Source organism: Onychostruthus taczanowskii, unplaced genomic scaffold, assembly GCF_017590055.1.
Source record: "Onychostruthus taczanowskii isolate IOZ18803 unplaced genomic scaffold, ASM1759005v1 scaffold201, whole genome shotgun sequence".
NCBI lineage: Eukaryota > Metazoa > Chordata > Aves > Passeriformes > Passeridae > Onychostruthus > Onychostruthus taczanowskii.
Window position 1 is genome coordinate 390,728 of NW_024499252.1, and position 17,049 is coordinate 407,776.

Consider the following 17,049-nt stretch of genomic DNA (forward strand, 5'->3'; position numbering starts at 1 on the left):
TCAGTTTTCAGGTCAAAGATAACAAAGGGCTTTAAAAGTTACCGGGCCTGTTGGCACTGAAGCTGCTGAGAAACACAGGAGAGGCTGGTGACAAAAGGCACAACTCACCCCACAGTAATTCTGTTCAAGGCAGGTGCTCTATTGCACTGTAGAAACTTACTGCTTTTTGTTGATGACAGGAATCACAGACTTCATGAAAACATACAAAACAGCCGCTAATTAAGTACTCATGTTGTCACTTCCTTTGCTTTAAATCCAGGTCTTTTCCTTCTAGCTTAAGTGAAATCAAAATTAAAGACTCTGTTCCTGTTTTATCTGATGAAAGTGGGTGATACATAAAAGCCTGTTCCACACCCAAGGAACACCCAGATCTCTAACCCCAGCAAAGAATTCAGTCTCAAAACAGGCAAATTCCAGAGGGAGGCCAGCCCAAAAATGCCACCCAAACTCCCAATCTTTTCTAGATTCTGTGCTCCTATCAGTCACATAACGCAAAAACACTTAGGTGTTCTTGAAAGAACCAGGACTCTGCCCCCTGATTCATCCCTCTACCAAGAGGATTCTGCCTTTTCTAGCAGCTGGAAATTAGAAAGAAGTATTTAAGGGTTTTGTCAGCTAGAATAGATTCAATTCAAGATTCCTGTCCTCCACTTGCTAAAAAACTTTCTCCTGGCTGGGGAAAAGTGACAGTCACAGAGGGAATTCAGACTCAAAATGTCATTACTCCCCAGTGTTAGGTAGAACTAAACTCAGATCTCTGCACGTTCTGACTCTGAACCGAGGGTAAAGAACGCTTCAAATACACTTGCTAGATTTCATGTACCAAATGAAAAGAAAAAGGCTTACTAAAAATATGTACCTTTATTCAAACAAGGTTATCTCTGAACTCCAAGTATCAATTTACATCAGTCAGAAAAAAACAAGAAACTGTCAGCTGTTTGAATTCAAAATAATTTTTTTTAAAAAGTTGACATTTTTTGCTGTTACAGTCATTGATCATTGAGAAAGGTCGGATTTTCTTCCCACAGAAGTTACAAACCAGAGCAATTAATTTACAAACCGAAAACCAGGTCATTTACAAACTGTACTGTGCATTTGACTTGTGAAAGATTCAGGGGTGATCACTGTTTAATAAACCCCCACCAGTACAATCCTATTATCTTGTCATTGCCAAATATTTGCACTTATTATCCACAACTCAAATAGAACTTGGTCTCCCTAATACTGTCCAACTGCATTCCCTGTCTTTTCCGCCTAGCTGTGAAATCTTACTGGATAAGAATCAAACACATTGTCACTGCTCAAAGACACCTAGAAGGAGGCTACATTGACTGAAAAACATTCTTAGAATCCTAATTTGTTGCTATCACTTCAAGAACAGACAGGACGAAATTCGAGCTGGGCATCTGGGAGTTTTCTTTTGATCCAGTGAGTTAAGGAAGCTCCAAGGGGAGACAGCTGTGAAATGAATCATGAAGAAAAGCTACCAGTTTTCTGGTGTTCCATATTAGACCTTCTGTTCCCTACCTCAGAAGTTTTCGCATTGCATGTGGGAGACACGTCTGATCCAGCAGCCTCCTCCTGAAGAGAAAACTGTAGGCTTCAAGTTTCCTTCTAGACATCACCCCCAACCTGCTCTTCTTTCTAACCAAACAAACAGAAGTATGGGCTGCTCCAGCTTTAAGTCAAAGGAATGGGTGGGTAAATTCACAGTAACAAAAATCCAGGCTCATTCCAATGGACGCATCAGAACTGCTCCTCGTTCTGCCACATATGTATCAAAATACTTTCTGCATGGGGGGTTTTGCAAAGCCTGCTGTGAAAGGAGTTCTGTTTGGATGTTGCACTGATGCAAGAAAGTCTGCAACTGAAAGGAAACACCACTGTACACTTTCAGAACCATTTAAGAAAATATATTAAGTTTCGTTACAAGAGTCCGGGTTGTAATATCTTACACTTAAGGCACCTGGAAATATTTGCTGGTGTTGAAAGAACTGAAGAGATAAATTCCAATAGGTTATTCTGCTTTATCTGAAAAGTTGTTTATTCATGGATCATCCTGAGGCAGTAGTTTCTCTCATTAGTACAGCAAAATCTGCTCAAATTTAGAAATGAATCTATAAAGCTAGACCACTTGGAGTATCCTCCATGCTGCAGATGTGTTAATTGGTGTGTAGCCAGTGTCATTTTCTTAGTATAGCACAGACATTCACTTTTTGGACACTGTACTTAAAGTAACAAAATATATTGCATAGATTTATCATTTCTCCAAACTGATAGGCACGATACTGAAGTGTTCTTCATTACAGTGAATTTGGCAGCACGTGTTGCACTCCAAGGGAGCAGACTGCAGAAATGCAACAGGAGTAGTCATATTACAGATAATTTTTGCAGATTCAGACAAACAAATTAACAGTTCTAAGTGAAAGATCCTGATGCATTTGTGTATTTTACAGAATTTAGGAAACCACAGAAATACTTATTCGAATTCTACATACAACTCAAGGACAAAGTCACCACAGATATGTAAACATGGCAAAATTAATTCATTTCACATTCCTAAGCTGGGCCCTCTGCTTTCTTTCTTTCCTGAAGCAAATTTTCACTTGATAAGCAGTATCAAAATCGCATGTTCAGTCTTATGCTTTTGATATCCAAACAGGAACTGACACAAAATACTGGTTCTGCAGATGAACAAACATGTCTGAAGCAAGTTTGTGAAGAAATGGGTTAACATTTCAACAATATTTCATCAACATTTCATCAACAGCTGCAGTTTACAATACTCACCATGTCAAGATTTAAACCAAAGCATCTGTACTTGATACATGAAAGACACAAGACAGCTTTAGAAAAGTAAAGACAAATTCACACACTAAATATCCTTGATGCAATCAGATTGGAAGATGGATAAAGCAGTCACCTTTGTTGGGAAAGTTCCACAAATCTCCCCAAAAAATTACAGACAGGCTTGAAACCATGAAAAAAGAAATCAGCCCCACAATATACTTGAAGGAACTACTTTATCACATTTTTTCTCACTGCCCAAAATCAAACTGCAAAACAGGGAGAGAAGCCTTTCTTTGCATGTTCTGTATAATTGGTTTTTTACATCAAGTATCAAGAGTCAGGGTCTTAAAGGCCTGTCTTTGTGTCCACATATTAAAAAGTGTTTAAATAAGAATTAACTAAAATATTCTTATACTGCTAAATCCAAGTGGTAAACAAATAAAATGGTTGTAATAAATTTTTACCCGCCAAAAAAAAACCAAACCCCACAGAAGAACAGTTCTTTGAGGTGTGGGATTTTTTACCGTCTTTTTTTTTTTTTTTTTAACTGCTATGTCAGGACAGTTAGTAGCAAGTTTTCTGCACAAATCATCCATCTGCAATTCACACTCTGGACAAACACCAAGCCTGGGTGTTTTCAACTCCTCCTCTGGAATCTTAACAAAAGCAGAGGAACGGGGAGTTTGCCTTTCAGTATTTATGAAAAAGTCAGCTGAAAACACAGACAGGGTGCAGAGTTTTACCCCATCCAGCATTTGCTCATTGTTTTTAGCATCAGCACTTTAAATGGGAACTCATTTTATTTAATAAAATTCAATAATTTATAATATTGAAGTATATCCAACACTAAAATTTCCCTCATTACAGAAGTGTAGAATTTTCTGTGCATACACACTGCTGTTATGTACACACAAACGGAACAGGTCGTCAAAAGAACTTTTTGGCTGCTGCTTCTTGTTGGCTCCTGAAAGAAAAGGCAGAAAATAATTCTTCAAGTCTTTTCAATTTGAAACTAGCTAACTGCTTTAAATTGTCATTTATCTGAGGATTAAAAGATTCCATTCCTTATTAATAGAGACTTAGAGAAAATGTAAGTCGTATCACAAAAACAGAATATATTCTTTCCTATTCACAAAGACACAGGTAGCATTACTGTACTTCCAATTTTGCATCAGACAGAAAAGGAAAAAAAAAACCAAACAACCCCACATGAACAAGCAAACTGACTTTTAAAATACTCGTGAACATTTTCTGAAGCTTCTCAGTATCTGATTTGCCTAAATATCAGGGAAAGAATTGACTTTAAGTGGGATTTCCTTCTACCCTCTGGCACAGATCATTAATTTTCTTAGTGGATACAGACACTGTGGATCAACCACATCCAGGTGCTGGAATTACAAATGCATCACAAAGAACTGCAGGGGACCAGCTCCTTGTTTGTCTTGGAAATCATCATTCCAGCTCATGGCAAAAAGACTATCAAGCATGGAGGTTGTGTTTTTCATCAATGCAAATATAATTTCAACATTATGACATCACAAGGAGGGGGAAGAGGAGAGAAGACCATCCCAATTAGAAGAAAAAAAAAGAAAAAAGAAAAAAGAAAAAAGTTCAACAGTCAGGTTGAACCAGGTCAGCTTCCTACTTGATACATGGGGGGTGAAGGGGGGTAGAATAAACCAAACTTCATTATGATAATTCAACATCTCCAGTGGGTTCTGGAACAGTGGCAAATTTTGCATTCTTAGAGGTTTCAAAGACCTGACCAGTTTAAATCTCAAGTGACCCTATCTGCATTCAGTGTGGACCCCGTTTGGAGCAGAAGATTTAACTGGAGACCTCCAAAGGTCTCTTCCAATTGGAATGCTTGCTTGTTTTAAGATTAACACAATGATAGCATTCCAATGACATTATCAATCAGCAGTTCTAAAACTATTCTGTCTTTAAGCCACACAAGACTTACCTATACATTACATAAGCAATGAATAACACAGTCTGCACTGCCACAAATATGAAGAAATGCATTGTAGATAAGCAGGATGGAAACGGTGGCAACTCCGGACACTTTTGTTTCTCACTGGATGGCTAAAAACCAAGAAAAGAGCAAACAAGACATCCCATCAAAAGACTTACAAAACAAGGGCTTTGCAATGAGATGTAAAAATCAGAGAAGATGGAGAGAAACAACAGTACTCTGAAAAAATAATCTTACTCCTCACCTCACTCTCCCCTTCCACCTTTACATTTCTCAGACAAATTCCCTGATGTTAAATTGAGGTTTATATGGGAAAGAATACATAAATATGGTAAATTAATCAAGGACCTTCTACAGATCATAAACTAATTCAGCTTAATTGCTACCTGGGCTAGACTAAGGTACTGCTGAATGCGAACACAGTCACACAGTCTTTTTTTTTGCAGTAAGAAGCCTTAAGCAGAGCCTGCCTGAGTTTTCCCCTGATTAAAGCTCTCCCTTGTGTGCAGAAGCACCACAGAATCTCCTCTGTATAGAGCTGTTAAGCAGTGGGGGAAACACACAAAAAAATGCACCTAGAAAACCTAATTGCTTGACCTTGTTTCCACAGGAAATTAAGACTAAAAATCATGCTCTTTGTGCAAAACTTCTCATCAAGACGCAGATCATGCAGTTAGGTCAACGCAGCATAGTTTTAGCGAAGCAGCTTAATGAAGGATTAATTGCTCCCTAAATTGCATGCTGGCTCATCCTAGCATTTCAAAAACAGCCAAAGTAAGCCGTCTTACACTCACACTTTACACTCCCAGCACATAAATTACCGTGTTGCGTTGCACTAAATGCTCTATGTCCCTCTTTACTACATGAAGGTGTTCTTTGATGTCATTGAAGTGCTGTGTTGTTTCATAGACTCCTGCAGAGCCAGGGTGTTGTGCCCCACTGATGGATCTCAGAGCATCAGTCACAGAACTTCTGAAACAAGACAAATAACAAACCAGCTTTCAACACACACCAGCTTTTCTACAAACAGCAGTGATTCTGGACAGCTTTTAGCTCATTAGAATTAGGCTGAAATACACAATTGCACCAAAAGGCAGAAAATTTTACTAGCTTTCAATAATACCTCTCAAGAAATAATCCTTTAGTCAAACTATGATTTTTAAAAATAGTTAATTGTGCAGAGAGTTGCCAATTGTAGAGTGCCCCATCTCCCAGTCACGCTGAGAATAGGAACTAGCAAATATTCTGTTGCCAGACATCTGCTTTGCCTGCCTCACTGCTGAGGGCTATAGAACAAGAGTTCTGTCTGAGGCACTGGCCAAGCCTTTAGGATCAGCAGAGTTTGATGCAATCTTTGAAGAAACCCAAAAGCTGTTTGAAAAATAAATAAATAAATAGATAAATAAATAAATGAAATCAGTCATGTAAGAAATAAAAACAAGGAAGAGGCTTTAGGGATAAGAAAAGATTTAGATACATCCTTGTTTCATGATTACCATTTATATGAGGAACTCAATTCCCATATGCATTGTCAAAATACTTAATATTGTCTTATTGTGAATTCATTTTCCTTCTACAACAAATGAAATTAAATCCAGAAAAAGTTGAGGTTTCATAACTAATTTGGTTTGAAGTAAACTAGTCAATGAGAGAAAAAAACCTTAATCTCTAATCAATATATTTATATAATTTTCCCCTACTGTGCTGTTTCTTTCAAGTTGCAAAGAGGATTATTCTACAGCTAAAATATTTATCATGTGAATGATAATCTCTTCATTATTAACAGAATAGACAATCAAAATGTATGCCTTTGGATTTCTTTTTAATTTACTTAAAACTTTCCATTTGGTCCAGATGGAAGCATACTTCAATGCTTTCATGGAGCACTCCTAACTCTCCGTAGAGTGGTCAGCAATTTTTCATTTACCTTGACTTGCAATTAGTGTTATAATGATACCTTTTAGAAGTAAATTTCTCACTGGAAGGTTTTATCTTAAATAACCTGTCATGCCCACTGCCTAATAACCACCGATAGTAATTCTGTCTTTCCACACACCTCACAGTGTTACAACACAAGTGGGACACTCACTTCGTTCTTCTCCCTCCTAACAGAACCATCTCTACATAATGAACAGAAATCTGCACACCCACCTTCCCCCAGACTGATCCAGACTTTGTTAAAAGCAAAATAACTTCCCTTAATAGACATGGGCTACATCAAATTGAATTTACATTGACTTTTGCATTAACAACACCCTGCTGACAGTTTCTATTGTAGGAACATGCGAGCTTCTTCTGTAATCAGGTGATTAAGAAATCCACAATCTTGCCAAGAAAATTACTTGGCCCCTAAGTCCTTTTCCTGAGGGATGACAAGCAATGCACGGAGGGGATGTTTATTTCCCTCTCTAAATAAAGCATTTCTTTAATCTAAGAAAAGTATTAAGATGATGTTATGCAAACTGTGAGCTAGTAAGTAGTCACTAAAAGGGCAGACTGCCAATGTTAACAAGAAAATCTAATTTGCTTGCAAGGTATAAAGATTTGTCAAGAATATTAACATAAAAGCTTCTGTGGAAGAACAAGTGCAAAAATGGAAGCACTCTAATCTTCATTCTACAAAAACTGACCTACTTAGATAAATCACAGGAGCTGCCCTTAAACTAATATTGGGGGGGGGGGGGGAAGTACAACTGAAGGAATTGTTTTTCTCCTTTTTTTTTTAAATACAAGGTAAGTAATGTTTCAACTGCTGCAAATGAAGGGCTAAACCAGCTTAAAGCCATTCCTGATTAAGACAGCAACAGTAAAACATCTTAAAAGAAGTATTGAGACATCCCCATCAAAGCATCTTCAAAAATCTATTTTAGCAGTATAGCACATTCAAGATAAGGGGTTTGCTTCATTGTTTTTAAAGGGGCTGAACTTAGCTGTTGAATTTCATTATAAAAATAATGGAATTTCATTACAAAAAACAGACAAATTAGGGCACTTAGTAATCTTTGGGGTATGAACTGATTTTATTACAGAAACTAAATATATGCAGGGAGTCTTCACTAAGGAACTGGCACAAACATCAAGTTTATCAATACTGTCCCATATTGGAGTGTACCAATGGTCCCACTGAAATGATACACAGGATTTAAACAGAAATTATAAAATTCAAAACACAGCCATAATATTTGGAAGGTGTTTACCTTATTTCCTTTACTTGTCTAATGACCTCTTCTTGCGTTTTCACAACTGTCTCTATCTCTTGCTGGGAAACCTGGTAGGGGCAGGGGGGGAAAAAAGATCAACATATCTTGGAAAAAACAAATGGATACCACTGCTGAAATCAGGCTGGGCTCTGAATCACCATGGGTTTTATTTACCTGTCCCTGCTGACCTGGAAACCCAGCTCCTCTTTTGACAATCTCCTCTGTGACTGCAGAGACGTATTTCCTCTGCTCGTCCAGAATCATGTCCAGCTGTCTGTTCAGCTGTTTGATTTCCAGATGAATTCGATTCTGCCCCTCAAAGATTTGCCTCAGTTCACGATCACTCACAGTTTCAAAAGCATCGTCTGCTGCTAAGAAAAAAACACAGGGGCTTTTTACACTCGTGCACATTCCTCACAAGTTGCATTGGATCATTCTTCTTGCTCCCTTAACATATTCACATCCATCCCAACTTCACCATCCCAACATCCAAAAGACTCTGTGGCAAACGGATTATTTCTTATCAAAGAAAGGCTGAACTGGATCTCAAAAGTGCAGGTCAAAATAACCTACAGGACCTTTATAACGTGTCATAACGTATCGCTGTGCAATAAAGATGACAGCCTGAAATTTCATGTCTAGATGCCCAAAGTACATTCCCAGTGTATTTGCAGTCACATACAGCTATTAAAATCCATGGAAGTAACAAATGGCTTCCATTATATTTTCAAATAATCGGGTTCTTGTCTGCCCAGCATTAGGCAAGCATTAAAAAGCTTTTCCATGGTGTAAGCACATGCTCCACCTTTAAAAAAGTTTTCTATGAAAAACTTTCCTGTGCAGAAATGGACCAAAAAGCTATCCTTTAAATAATGAAAAAAGGCCATGCTGTCTTAATCACCACTTTACAGAGATGCATGACCTTCTCTCCCTTCTGTTGTTCATAATTCCCACCACGTTTCCAGTCATTCATTTTTTTCTCAATACAGGCACCACCAGGATAACTTTAGAAACAGGAAACAAATTACAGTAAATATTTTAAAATAATGTAAGTAACATCAGTGGGAGCTTAGCAATATCAGCCAGAGTATCCCTAGTTCACAACATCCTGGAAAAGAAATGTTTTCCTGGACAACTGAAAAATAGCTCAAATAACTTGCCTGGCTGTCCTTGCACATCAGGATGTTCCCTTTGAAATTCTTCCTTCTTCTTATCCAATTCTTGCTGAAAGTGTTCAAACTCTTCTTGATACTTCTCTTTATCTTTCTGAGGGATTTCTGCATCTGGTGCTGGCTTTAAAACATTATCGGAGAGAAGGGCACGTGTGAGACTTTTTGATGCTCCCCCACTCTTAAACACAACTGACTCTCCTGTTCAGATTTCAGATGTGAACACCTAACAAAACTACTGCAGCACATTCATACATTTATCTGCCGTGAAAAATGACACATTCCCATGTACATCAAATAGAAAATTTTCCCAATAGAAAATTAAAACAAGTTTTACAAGGACAAATGCTGTTTGGCAGTACAGAAACATCCTAGAAGTAGGAAAAGTTGAAATTTGCCCACTTCCAAAAGAAAATCTACTTTATAGCACTGCATGGTTTGATTTAACATCATGAGTTTTGTTGCTTCAGTGGTGCTTCCAGAATTCTGGTCTTGAGAATATTAATAACAATATTACTAAAACATTACAACACTAGTTTAATTTTTCTAAGCCACATGACAGCACAGCTACATGCCAAAACTGTGAAACAGGAATGCCACGTGTGACTTAAGAGGAAATACCATAATCTGGTGCTGCCCATACAATAACATGTACAATAAAATATTTTACTAATCATGCATAAAAATTCTTACTGCTTCCTTCCCAGGTTCAGTCAGCTGGAAGGTCAGAAATGACAGCACATCATGGTCATCTGTATTCAACAAACAAACAAACAAAAAAAACCCAAAAACAAAAAAACACTTTACAAATGCCTATAATTCCCAAGACAACCCTCCAAAAAACAGCATCCTCACAAGAGTTTGTGCAGTGGGGAATGAAACTATACAGGGGTTTTATCAAGAAAAAATGAAAATTCTTTAGCTGGAGCCAGGAAAAGTCCAAAGCATGTCAGTAATTTGGGACTGCAAGAGGGCTAATTACACCATCATGGTCCAAAATTGGTATAATGGATCAACACTAGTAGTAAAAACCCAACCAACCTTTCTTGCAAGCCTTGCAAGTCCCCACAGCATTTGCCATAATTTTTAACGTTTTCTACCTGCAAGTCCCCCTGTGGCTGCAGATATTCCAAAATACCCTTGTGCTGGCAACACCATATCTTCCACTTTGGCACAAAATTCATAGTCCTCTTTATCCGGAGTAAAGCCATTATTAATTAATACCTAAAAGGACAAACACTTATGATTTTCACCACATTTGTGTTAATTGTTTTGTCAGTTTGCAGTAATGCTCACAAAATACAACTTTATTGGGTAACTCAGTACCTCATACTGGAAACCAAAAACTATTTCTCTTCTGAAAGAGACAATTTACCAACATTTTACATAAGCATTCTATTTGCAAAAGTCCACATCCTAAGGTTCTGGGCAACACAGAACTGACCTACACCAGTCATGCCTTGCAGTTCTGATTCAAAGCTTAAGAAGATTCTGCAAATGCATCCCTGGAGAAAGAGAGAACTGTTAAGTTCAGCAGCAACATCTGGGACAGAGGAGTTCCTAGAGGAGGCATCACGGCCCAAGTGAGAACAGAGCAGCCTTGGAGGATGAAGTTTAACTTTCATTCAAGAGTGACAGGCAGCTTTTCCCATTACAACACAGTACAAGGTCTGCTCTCTTCCAGGTGCAGTCATGTTTACTTTTACAGAAACTTCTACTACAAAATGACAGCCCTGCACTTAATGGCTGCTGCCTGTGAATATATGAATAGCACCTTTCCAGGAGGGATCAGGTGCCAACAAACACACACTCTGCAGCTTTCACAACCCGGCACCACATTAGTATTTTTCTCTCCTTACCTAGAAGGAATTCACAATCAGCTAGTATTTAGAGAAGCCCTGAAGACCAGTGGGCTTTAATCTTTAGTGTTGAAAGCCCTACTACTTTTTGGAGGTAAGAAGCCTCCAGTAGAATATTTAAATCTACTGTTGAATAGTTTTAGATTTTTAGCCACATTTCAAGAACCTCTGGTTCAAAAATCAGCTACAAAACCCTCTGCATCTCTCAGATTAGCTCAAGAAATACCAAACTCAGGAGCAACTCGATCACCTGTAGCTTAAAGAGATCCTGACTTTGGGACACCTCTCCAGGCAGGTCCAAAGCAACAGAAGGGTTTGAGCACATCACGAGTGTGTTTGCACAACTGCCTCCTAAGTCACATGAGAAAAAATCAGCAGTATTTGCATTCTAATGCAGCCAAAAGAACCTGTGTAGCATTTAAACAGAGCACCTCTTTCCAACCTCTGCTGCCAAGCTCCACGTTCCCAACACTGGAACTGACATATTTGTCGCAACTCTGTGAAAACCCAGTCTCACATTTAAGAAGCTGAGAAAAACAAGTAATTCTGTTATTTCAGACTTACAGTCAGTGTTTTTTGGTAGTAGGTGATCTTGACTCGCACAGGATAGGGCTTGTTCCGAAAGTCCCTCTGACAGGACGCCAGTGCTTGCGTGGATCCATCGCTGTGCAAAAAGAGAACATCAGTAAAACTCTGTGTTATGATTAATCAGCGGGGACAAAAACGTGTGACTCTCACTAAGCAACCTCAACTCATTTTTTCAAGCTGCAAGCTTTTCCAGGCTGTTCTGTAACTGCACGGAGTACTCCAGTACTGCGTGCTGTACACAGGACACAATGCAGAGGGAATGCAGCAATGGGGAAATCTGTTTTCTGAGATACATTCTAAGATACAATTTTCAGCTATATTCCTGCACCCGGGAACCTAGATAGAAATAAGCTGTAGTGACTGCACCAACTGAGCTAGACACCTCTCCTCCCCAAAATCCAAAAAGGTGTCCATTGTACTGCTGATAAACAATTAGAAATCAAAAGTAATCCAAGTAATTTAACAGCAACTTGTTTTCAGTTAATCACTCCTGCCAATTATCAGCTGTGTGTGGAGGACTCCCATAAGCAACAGTCTGTACTGTACCTGTACTCATCTGAGTTCATCCATCCCAAAGGGCATAGGCCAATAAAATATCCACCAGTTGCCAACTGCTCTGCTGTTACTGCCAAAGCAGTGTTTTAACAAATAAAAACCCTCACATGTAAAGGAAACAACAAAGTTTCATAGGAAAGAAGCCTTTATAATGCTTCTCAAAGGGTTTCATGGAACATTTCATCATTCAAAAGCAAGCATTCAGCAATAACACCAAAAATAAACTTACTTCTGATGGTCATACAGCAGCTTTCCATTGTTGCCTACAACAATCACTCCAGGATTGTTTTTCTAGGGAAAGAAATGGCACACAAATGGATTAGTTTAATTTGAAGGGAAACATCAGCAACATATCTGAAAGCCTTCTGCTAAAATCAGTCTAAAATGTCTAAAAGCAAGCCAAAGTTGTGCAGGGAAAGCAAAAGCACCAAAGCAGACCTACTATGTATTGTTTAAGTTTCAGGATCATTCTAGACTGGAAAATTGAGAATTGAAAACAGCAACTGTCATCCTCATCTGCTACAAAATTTTTGCTGCTGAGCTGCTCAAAGCAGATTTCTTCCAAGAAAAAGACCATCTCTGAAGGCACTCATAGAAATTGGTGTTTCCAGAGTAAGGGAAACTTGACTGTTTTATTTTATCCCTTTGAAGTGAAAGAGGGAAAGAGTAAGAAAGCACCATCCTAGTGTCTTCCTCAACAGGCAGGAAATTAATTTGTCATCTTTGCTGCAAGAGTTTCCTTCCAACCAACCTTCCCATCATTGTCAAATGAATCAAAGAAAATTCCAACACCATTCCATTTATCAGCTGCCCCAAAAACAGGACCTTCCAAGCCTTTCTCTTCTGTAAACCAGATAGCCTGTGAAGAAAGCAAAAAGCCATAAGTCAAGATTCACTTTTAAAGCACATTTGTTTTTCTCAGTTAGATGAAACTGCTCCTACCAATCCATCAGCTCCAATGCGGCCTCTTCCTGTAACTCGAAAGGTCACTTCCACTTCCCAGTATTCAAATATTGATTTGTTTTTTGTCCACACTGAGCCCTTCTGGCTTTTCAAGGAGGTTGTTATACGGATCTGATCTGCACTTGGGATGGCATCTAGAAAGGAAACAAAATATTCTAACTTTCTGTTTAGCAGTCTAAAAGAACAATAGGCATACATTCAGAGAGATTCATTTGCTCACATTAAATAACATTACTTTTAGGCATTATTGTCTTGAAAAAGAAGGGGAGAAAAAACTCAGCTACAGACAAGTTGTCTTCATGTCATTTGTATCATAATGTCAAGTAAAAAAAGATACATTTAACAATTAAGCAGTAACAACTAAATTAAAGTCTGACAAAAACCAAAACCACAGAAGTTACCGCAGAGAAACTACGTGAAGATGGAACTGTAAATGTCAACGCCTTTCACAAGGGGGGACACTCAGGAAGGGCAACAAGCCCTTCGGAGAACACCGGAACCCTTAACCCAGAGCGCACAGAAACAAACGCTGTTCAGCCAAGTCCTATTCGCCAAGGCACACTTCGCACTTCGAGCTTTAAGACGAAACCCAGCAGTTTGTCTGGCAGCACGGCCCGGGCCGACCTCGAGCGCGGCAGCAGTGACACATCAGCACTTCCCGGCAGCGCCACGAGTCCCCTCCGCAGGGCCCGCGGCCGCCACACCAGGAGGCCACAGGTGCCTTCGCACCGCAGGTGGGAGCCCGGCCGGGCTCAGGCACTTCCTCGCCACAGCAGCAGCTCCTCTGCGCCTCTGGTGCCACGTGGAGCCCGGGGGCACGGCCGGCACCCACGGCCAGCTTCGCCCGCGGCTTCTCCCCGCGTCCCCCGACTGGACAATGCTGCCTCCACCTCAGGAACGCCACTGGCCCGGCCCCGTCACCCCCGCCCGGCACTTACTGCCCGTGTGCACCCAGAACGGCACCGTGCCGTCCGCCTGCACCAGGTGCGGCCCCTTGAAGCTGTACTTGTACTCGAAGCGCCGATGCGGCGCAGCCGGCGCGCCCTCGGTGGCCTGCGCACCGGAGAGCGCCGGGCGGCCGAGAGCCAGCAGGAGCACCAGCGGGGCGAGCAGCGCCGCCATCTTGGCCGAGCTGCGGGGCAATGCACAGGGCCAGCGGGGCGGTCCCTGATTGGACGAGCGCGGGGGCGGGCGCGTGGGGGGCGGGAAGAGAGGCGGGACCGCGATGAGGGCGGGCCGGGCTGAGGGCTGGGAACCGGGCGGGGCTGAGGGCTGAGGGGCGGGAACCGGGCCGGGCTGAGGGCTGAGGGCCGGGAACCGGGCGGGGCTGAGGGCCGGGAACCGGGCGGGGCTGAGGGCTGAGGGGCGGGAACCGGGCCGGGCTGAGGGCTGGGAACCGGGCGGGGCTGAGGGCTGAGGGGCGGGAACCGGGCCGGGCTGAGGCCTACTGGGCGGGGAGCGGGCCGAGAGCCGGGAGTGGGCCACCGGGCGTGGTTAGTGCATGGGCCGGACCGTGGTCCCTCCTGGTGAATTTCCGAGCTGCCCCAGGTCCCAGGGGCTGGTTGCGGGTCAGCCGCGATCGTGCGGCCTCTCAGACAGCTGCGAGCCGCTAACAGTGCACAGAATGTCTGAAAGATAAGCACCCTGTTCGTTCCCCTCAATATTACTTTCAGCAAAGACAGCACTTCCACGGGCTCTTCTCAGTTCATTTTCAGAGTAGTCGGAAGTCCCGCAGGAAAATCCACACTGTTTCTCCCAACATGCGAGACCAACCTTCTGCAGAGGTGAGCAAAACAAAGCTCAGGTGACGGGCAGGCCCCAGCCGTGACAGGTGACAGTGGTGACAGGTGGGGAGAGCCCCCGACCCTGCCAAGATGGGAAACACGGCTGTTTGTCAGTGTGCAGTGTCACAAAGCGGGGCAGGGCTTGTCTCAGAGTTCAACCAAGCACTGAACCAACAGTTAAGCGCTTCCTTTTCCACTCTCTTCGTTTTCATTTAGTAGCCTGTCTTACAGCTCTATTGGAGAAGAAAATAATTATCAGGAGTCAAGGGTGGTTTTCTTTTTCAGTTTCTTTACACCCTTGGGTTTTGTTCTACATTTTTCATACCCATTTGATTCTGACATCTCTTCTTTTCCTCTTGATCTGCAAGTATGAGCAATCTAAGACTCAGTAAGTAGGTTCAGAGCCTGCTAAAAAAGAGGATGACCTTGGAGGCATTCAGGAGAGATTAAGTTCTTTTTCTAAAATGGTACACTTTTCCTTCAGCATGGGTAAAAGTAAAACCTTACATTCTCACTTATTTGTCAGCTACACAGAGGAGTAAGCAAATATATGACCAGATGAAACTTGGCAAGCAGAATGTTTCTGAGATAAATTTTAGAATTTCTACACATAAATATATTGAGTATTCTTGACCAGTTAACACTTGTTTCTATAGAGAAAGAAGTGCTTGAAGTTTTGTTTTGTATAGTGTCTTCCATCCAACAATATCCTAAACCATCCCTGATTTATGAATCTATTTTGCTTCTTTTAGAACATATATGTGGGAGATGTCAAGTAAATTGGGAGCCTCTTCTTGGCAGCTTTCTAGACACAGAAAACTCATCTGTTTTTCTGTTCTTTAAAGATCTAGAAAGTAATTTTTGAGGTAAAATTCTGGAATTACTTCAGGAGGACAAAATGGGGTGTGCATCAGAGGTCCAAACACAGCAGCATGAGGCCCTCTCCTGTCTGCTTCCTCCATTTGCCAGGAACCTCTGAATTTATGCCTATGAAATACCGGAACCATGCTGAAGGAGACTAGAGACCCAAAAGCACAACCTTGAAACAATTCCCTCTTAACCACTCACTCACACATGTGAAAGCAGGCCGAAATTTAGACACTTGCAAAGGCATTGGCATAAACGTTGTCTTAGCAATTGTGCATGGAGGATTTGTAAAACCTCCTTTGAAAATGGAAACTCCTTTAAAATTCTTCTTCGCAGGCATGGAAAGCTGCCCTCCAATCCACTGTGACATGCAGGAAAACATCCAGAGACTCCCAAAATTATAGATATTAGCTGTTTAGACTCTTCAAGGTACGTCTCTTCAAATTGTTTTGTTACATGAGCTCACTAGAGGAAAGAAAAATGTTTCCTATTTGTAAGAACTTCTTGAATTCTGTCCTGAAAATTACATTTGAATTCAAACCCAGTAACAGGGAAATGAAGGCTCAGCAAAGAGAACAGAAAATGGCCCACTGGCCTGAAACACAATTGGATTGGCAGGGACTGCCTGCACTGGCAGGCTGATAATCTGTATAATCACAATTCTGTACAATCACAATAAATTAAATCCCTTCATTGTCTCAAATTCTGCCTGGAAGTAGTTAGTATAATTTCTCTATCATTATTCTTATAAAAATGCCTTGATATTTCCCATACGTCTCATCAGGGAAGTCAAAACCCCTGTGAACACACAGTAACTACAAATCTCTCCTTCAGCCTCCAGAGCTCTGAGCATTTGGACACATTAACAAGCCCACAGTGGAAAGGGCAGGGGAGAAAAAAGGAAAACAAATGAGGCTCCAGTGAGTGAACTCCTAAAAAGTGTGGGGGGAACCACTGCTTATGCTAATAAATTTTTGAGGTATCTTGTGTTGAACTTGAGGATTTTAAGTAGAAACGCAAGACCTGTCTGGTCTCCTCCCATCTCAGTGATCAATCCATGATTTTTATAAATGTCCCTGAAAGCAAGCCTTTGCACACAGGCAGAATTACTTTCTGTGTCACAATAGATGGAAATGCTGAAACAGACTGGGTTTTTTGCACTGTCTGTGCTCTAATATATGTGCAGTTAATTAAGTGCTGTGTGGAAATCACAGAGGATTTTACTTTTGGTTTTTCCTGAGACCATGCCTTAGCATTGGAGCCTTAGCACAGCTTTATAAAGCCACTCATTGAAGCCAA

At 41.1% G+C, this 17,049-nt stretch overlaps 1 protein-coding gene across 3 annotated transcripts; it reads right to left on the reverse strand.

The window, feature by feature from the left end:
- Positions 1 to 937: 937 nt before the first annotated feature.
- Positions 938 to 14,257, reverse strand: LMAN1 (lectin, mannose binding 1). Of its 3 annotated transcripts, none has more exons than XM_041403823.1 (13): positions 14,038 to 14,257; positions 13,079 to 13,233; positions 12,888 to 12,995; positions 12,366 to 12,427; positions 11,558 to 11,657; positions 10,235 to 10,358; positions 9,828 to 9,886; positions 9,126 to 9,258; positions 8,140 to 8,333; positions 7,963 to 8,033; positions 5,587 to 5,737; positions 4,754 to 4,875; positions 938 to 3,754 (listed from the first exon to the last, which is right to left on the reverse strand). In XM_041403823.1, exons 1-13 carry the CDS (start codon positions 14,219 to 14,221, stop codon positions 3,718 to 3,720), a joined length of 1,500 nt encoding a protein of 499 aa, XP_041259757.1. In that variant the 5' UTR covers positions 14,222 to 14,257; the 3' UTR covers positions 938 to 3,717. The 3 variants fall into 3 exon arrangements, with proteins under 3 accessions (XP_041259757.1, XP_041259758.1, XP_041259756.1); XM_041403824.1 differs by having other exon boundaries at positions 5,587 to 5,734; positions 8,140 to 8,336; XM_041403822.1 differs by having other exon boundaries at positions 8,140 to 8,336.
- Positions 14,258 to 17,049: the final 2,792 nt, after the last annotated feature.

What these genes read in the sequence shown, in the direction of transcription:
- LMAN1 (XM_041403822.1), bottom strand. Translation starts at nt 14,221, where the DNA reads ATGGCGGCGCTGCTCGCCCCGCTGGTGCTCCTGCTGGCTCTCGGCCGC. An exon ending in AGCCACAGGGGGACTTGCAG is followed by an intron (nt 9,887 to 10,234) that starts GTAGAAAACGTT and finishes TGTTGAATACAG; the next exon opens with ATGACCATGATGTGCTGTCA. An exon ending in AGACAAGTAAAGGAAATAAG is followed by an intron (nt 5,738 to 7,962) that starts GTAAACACCTTC and finishes GTCTTGTTTCAG; the next exon opens with AAGTTCTGTGACTGATGCTC.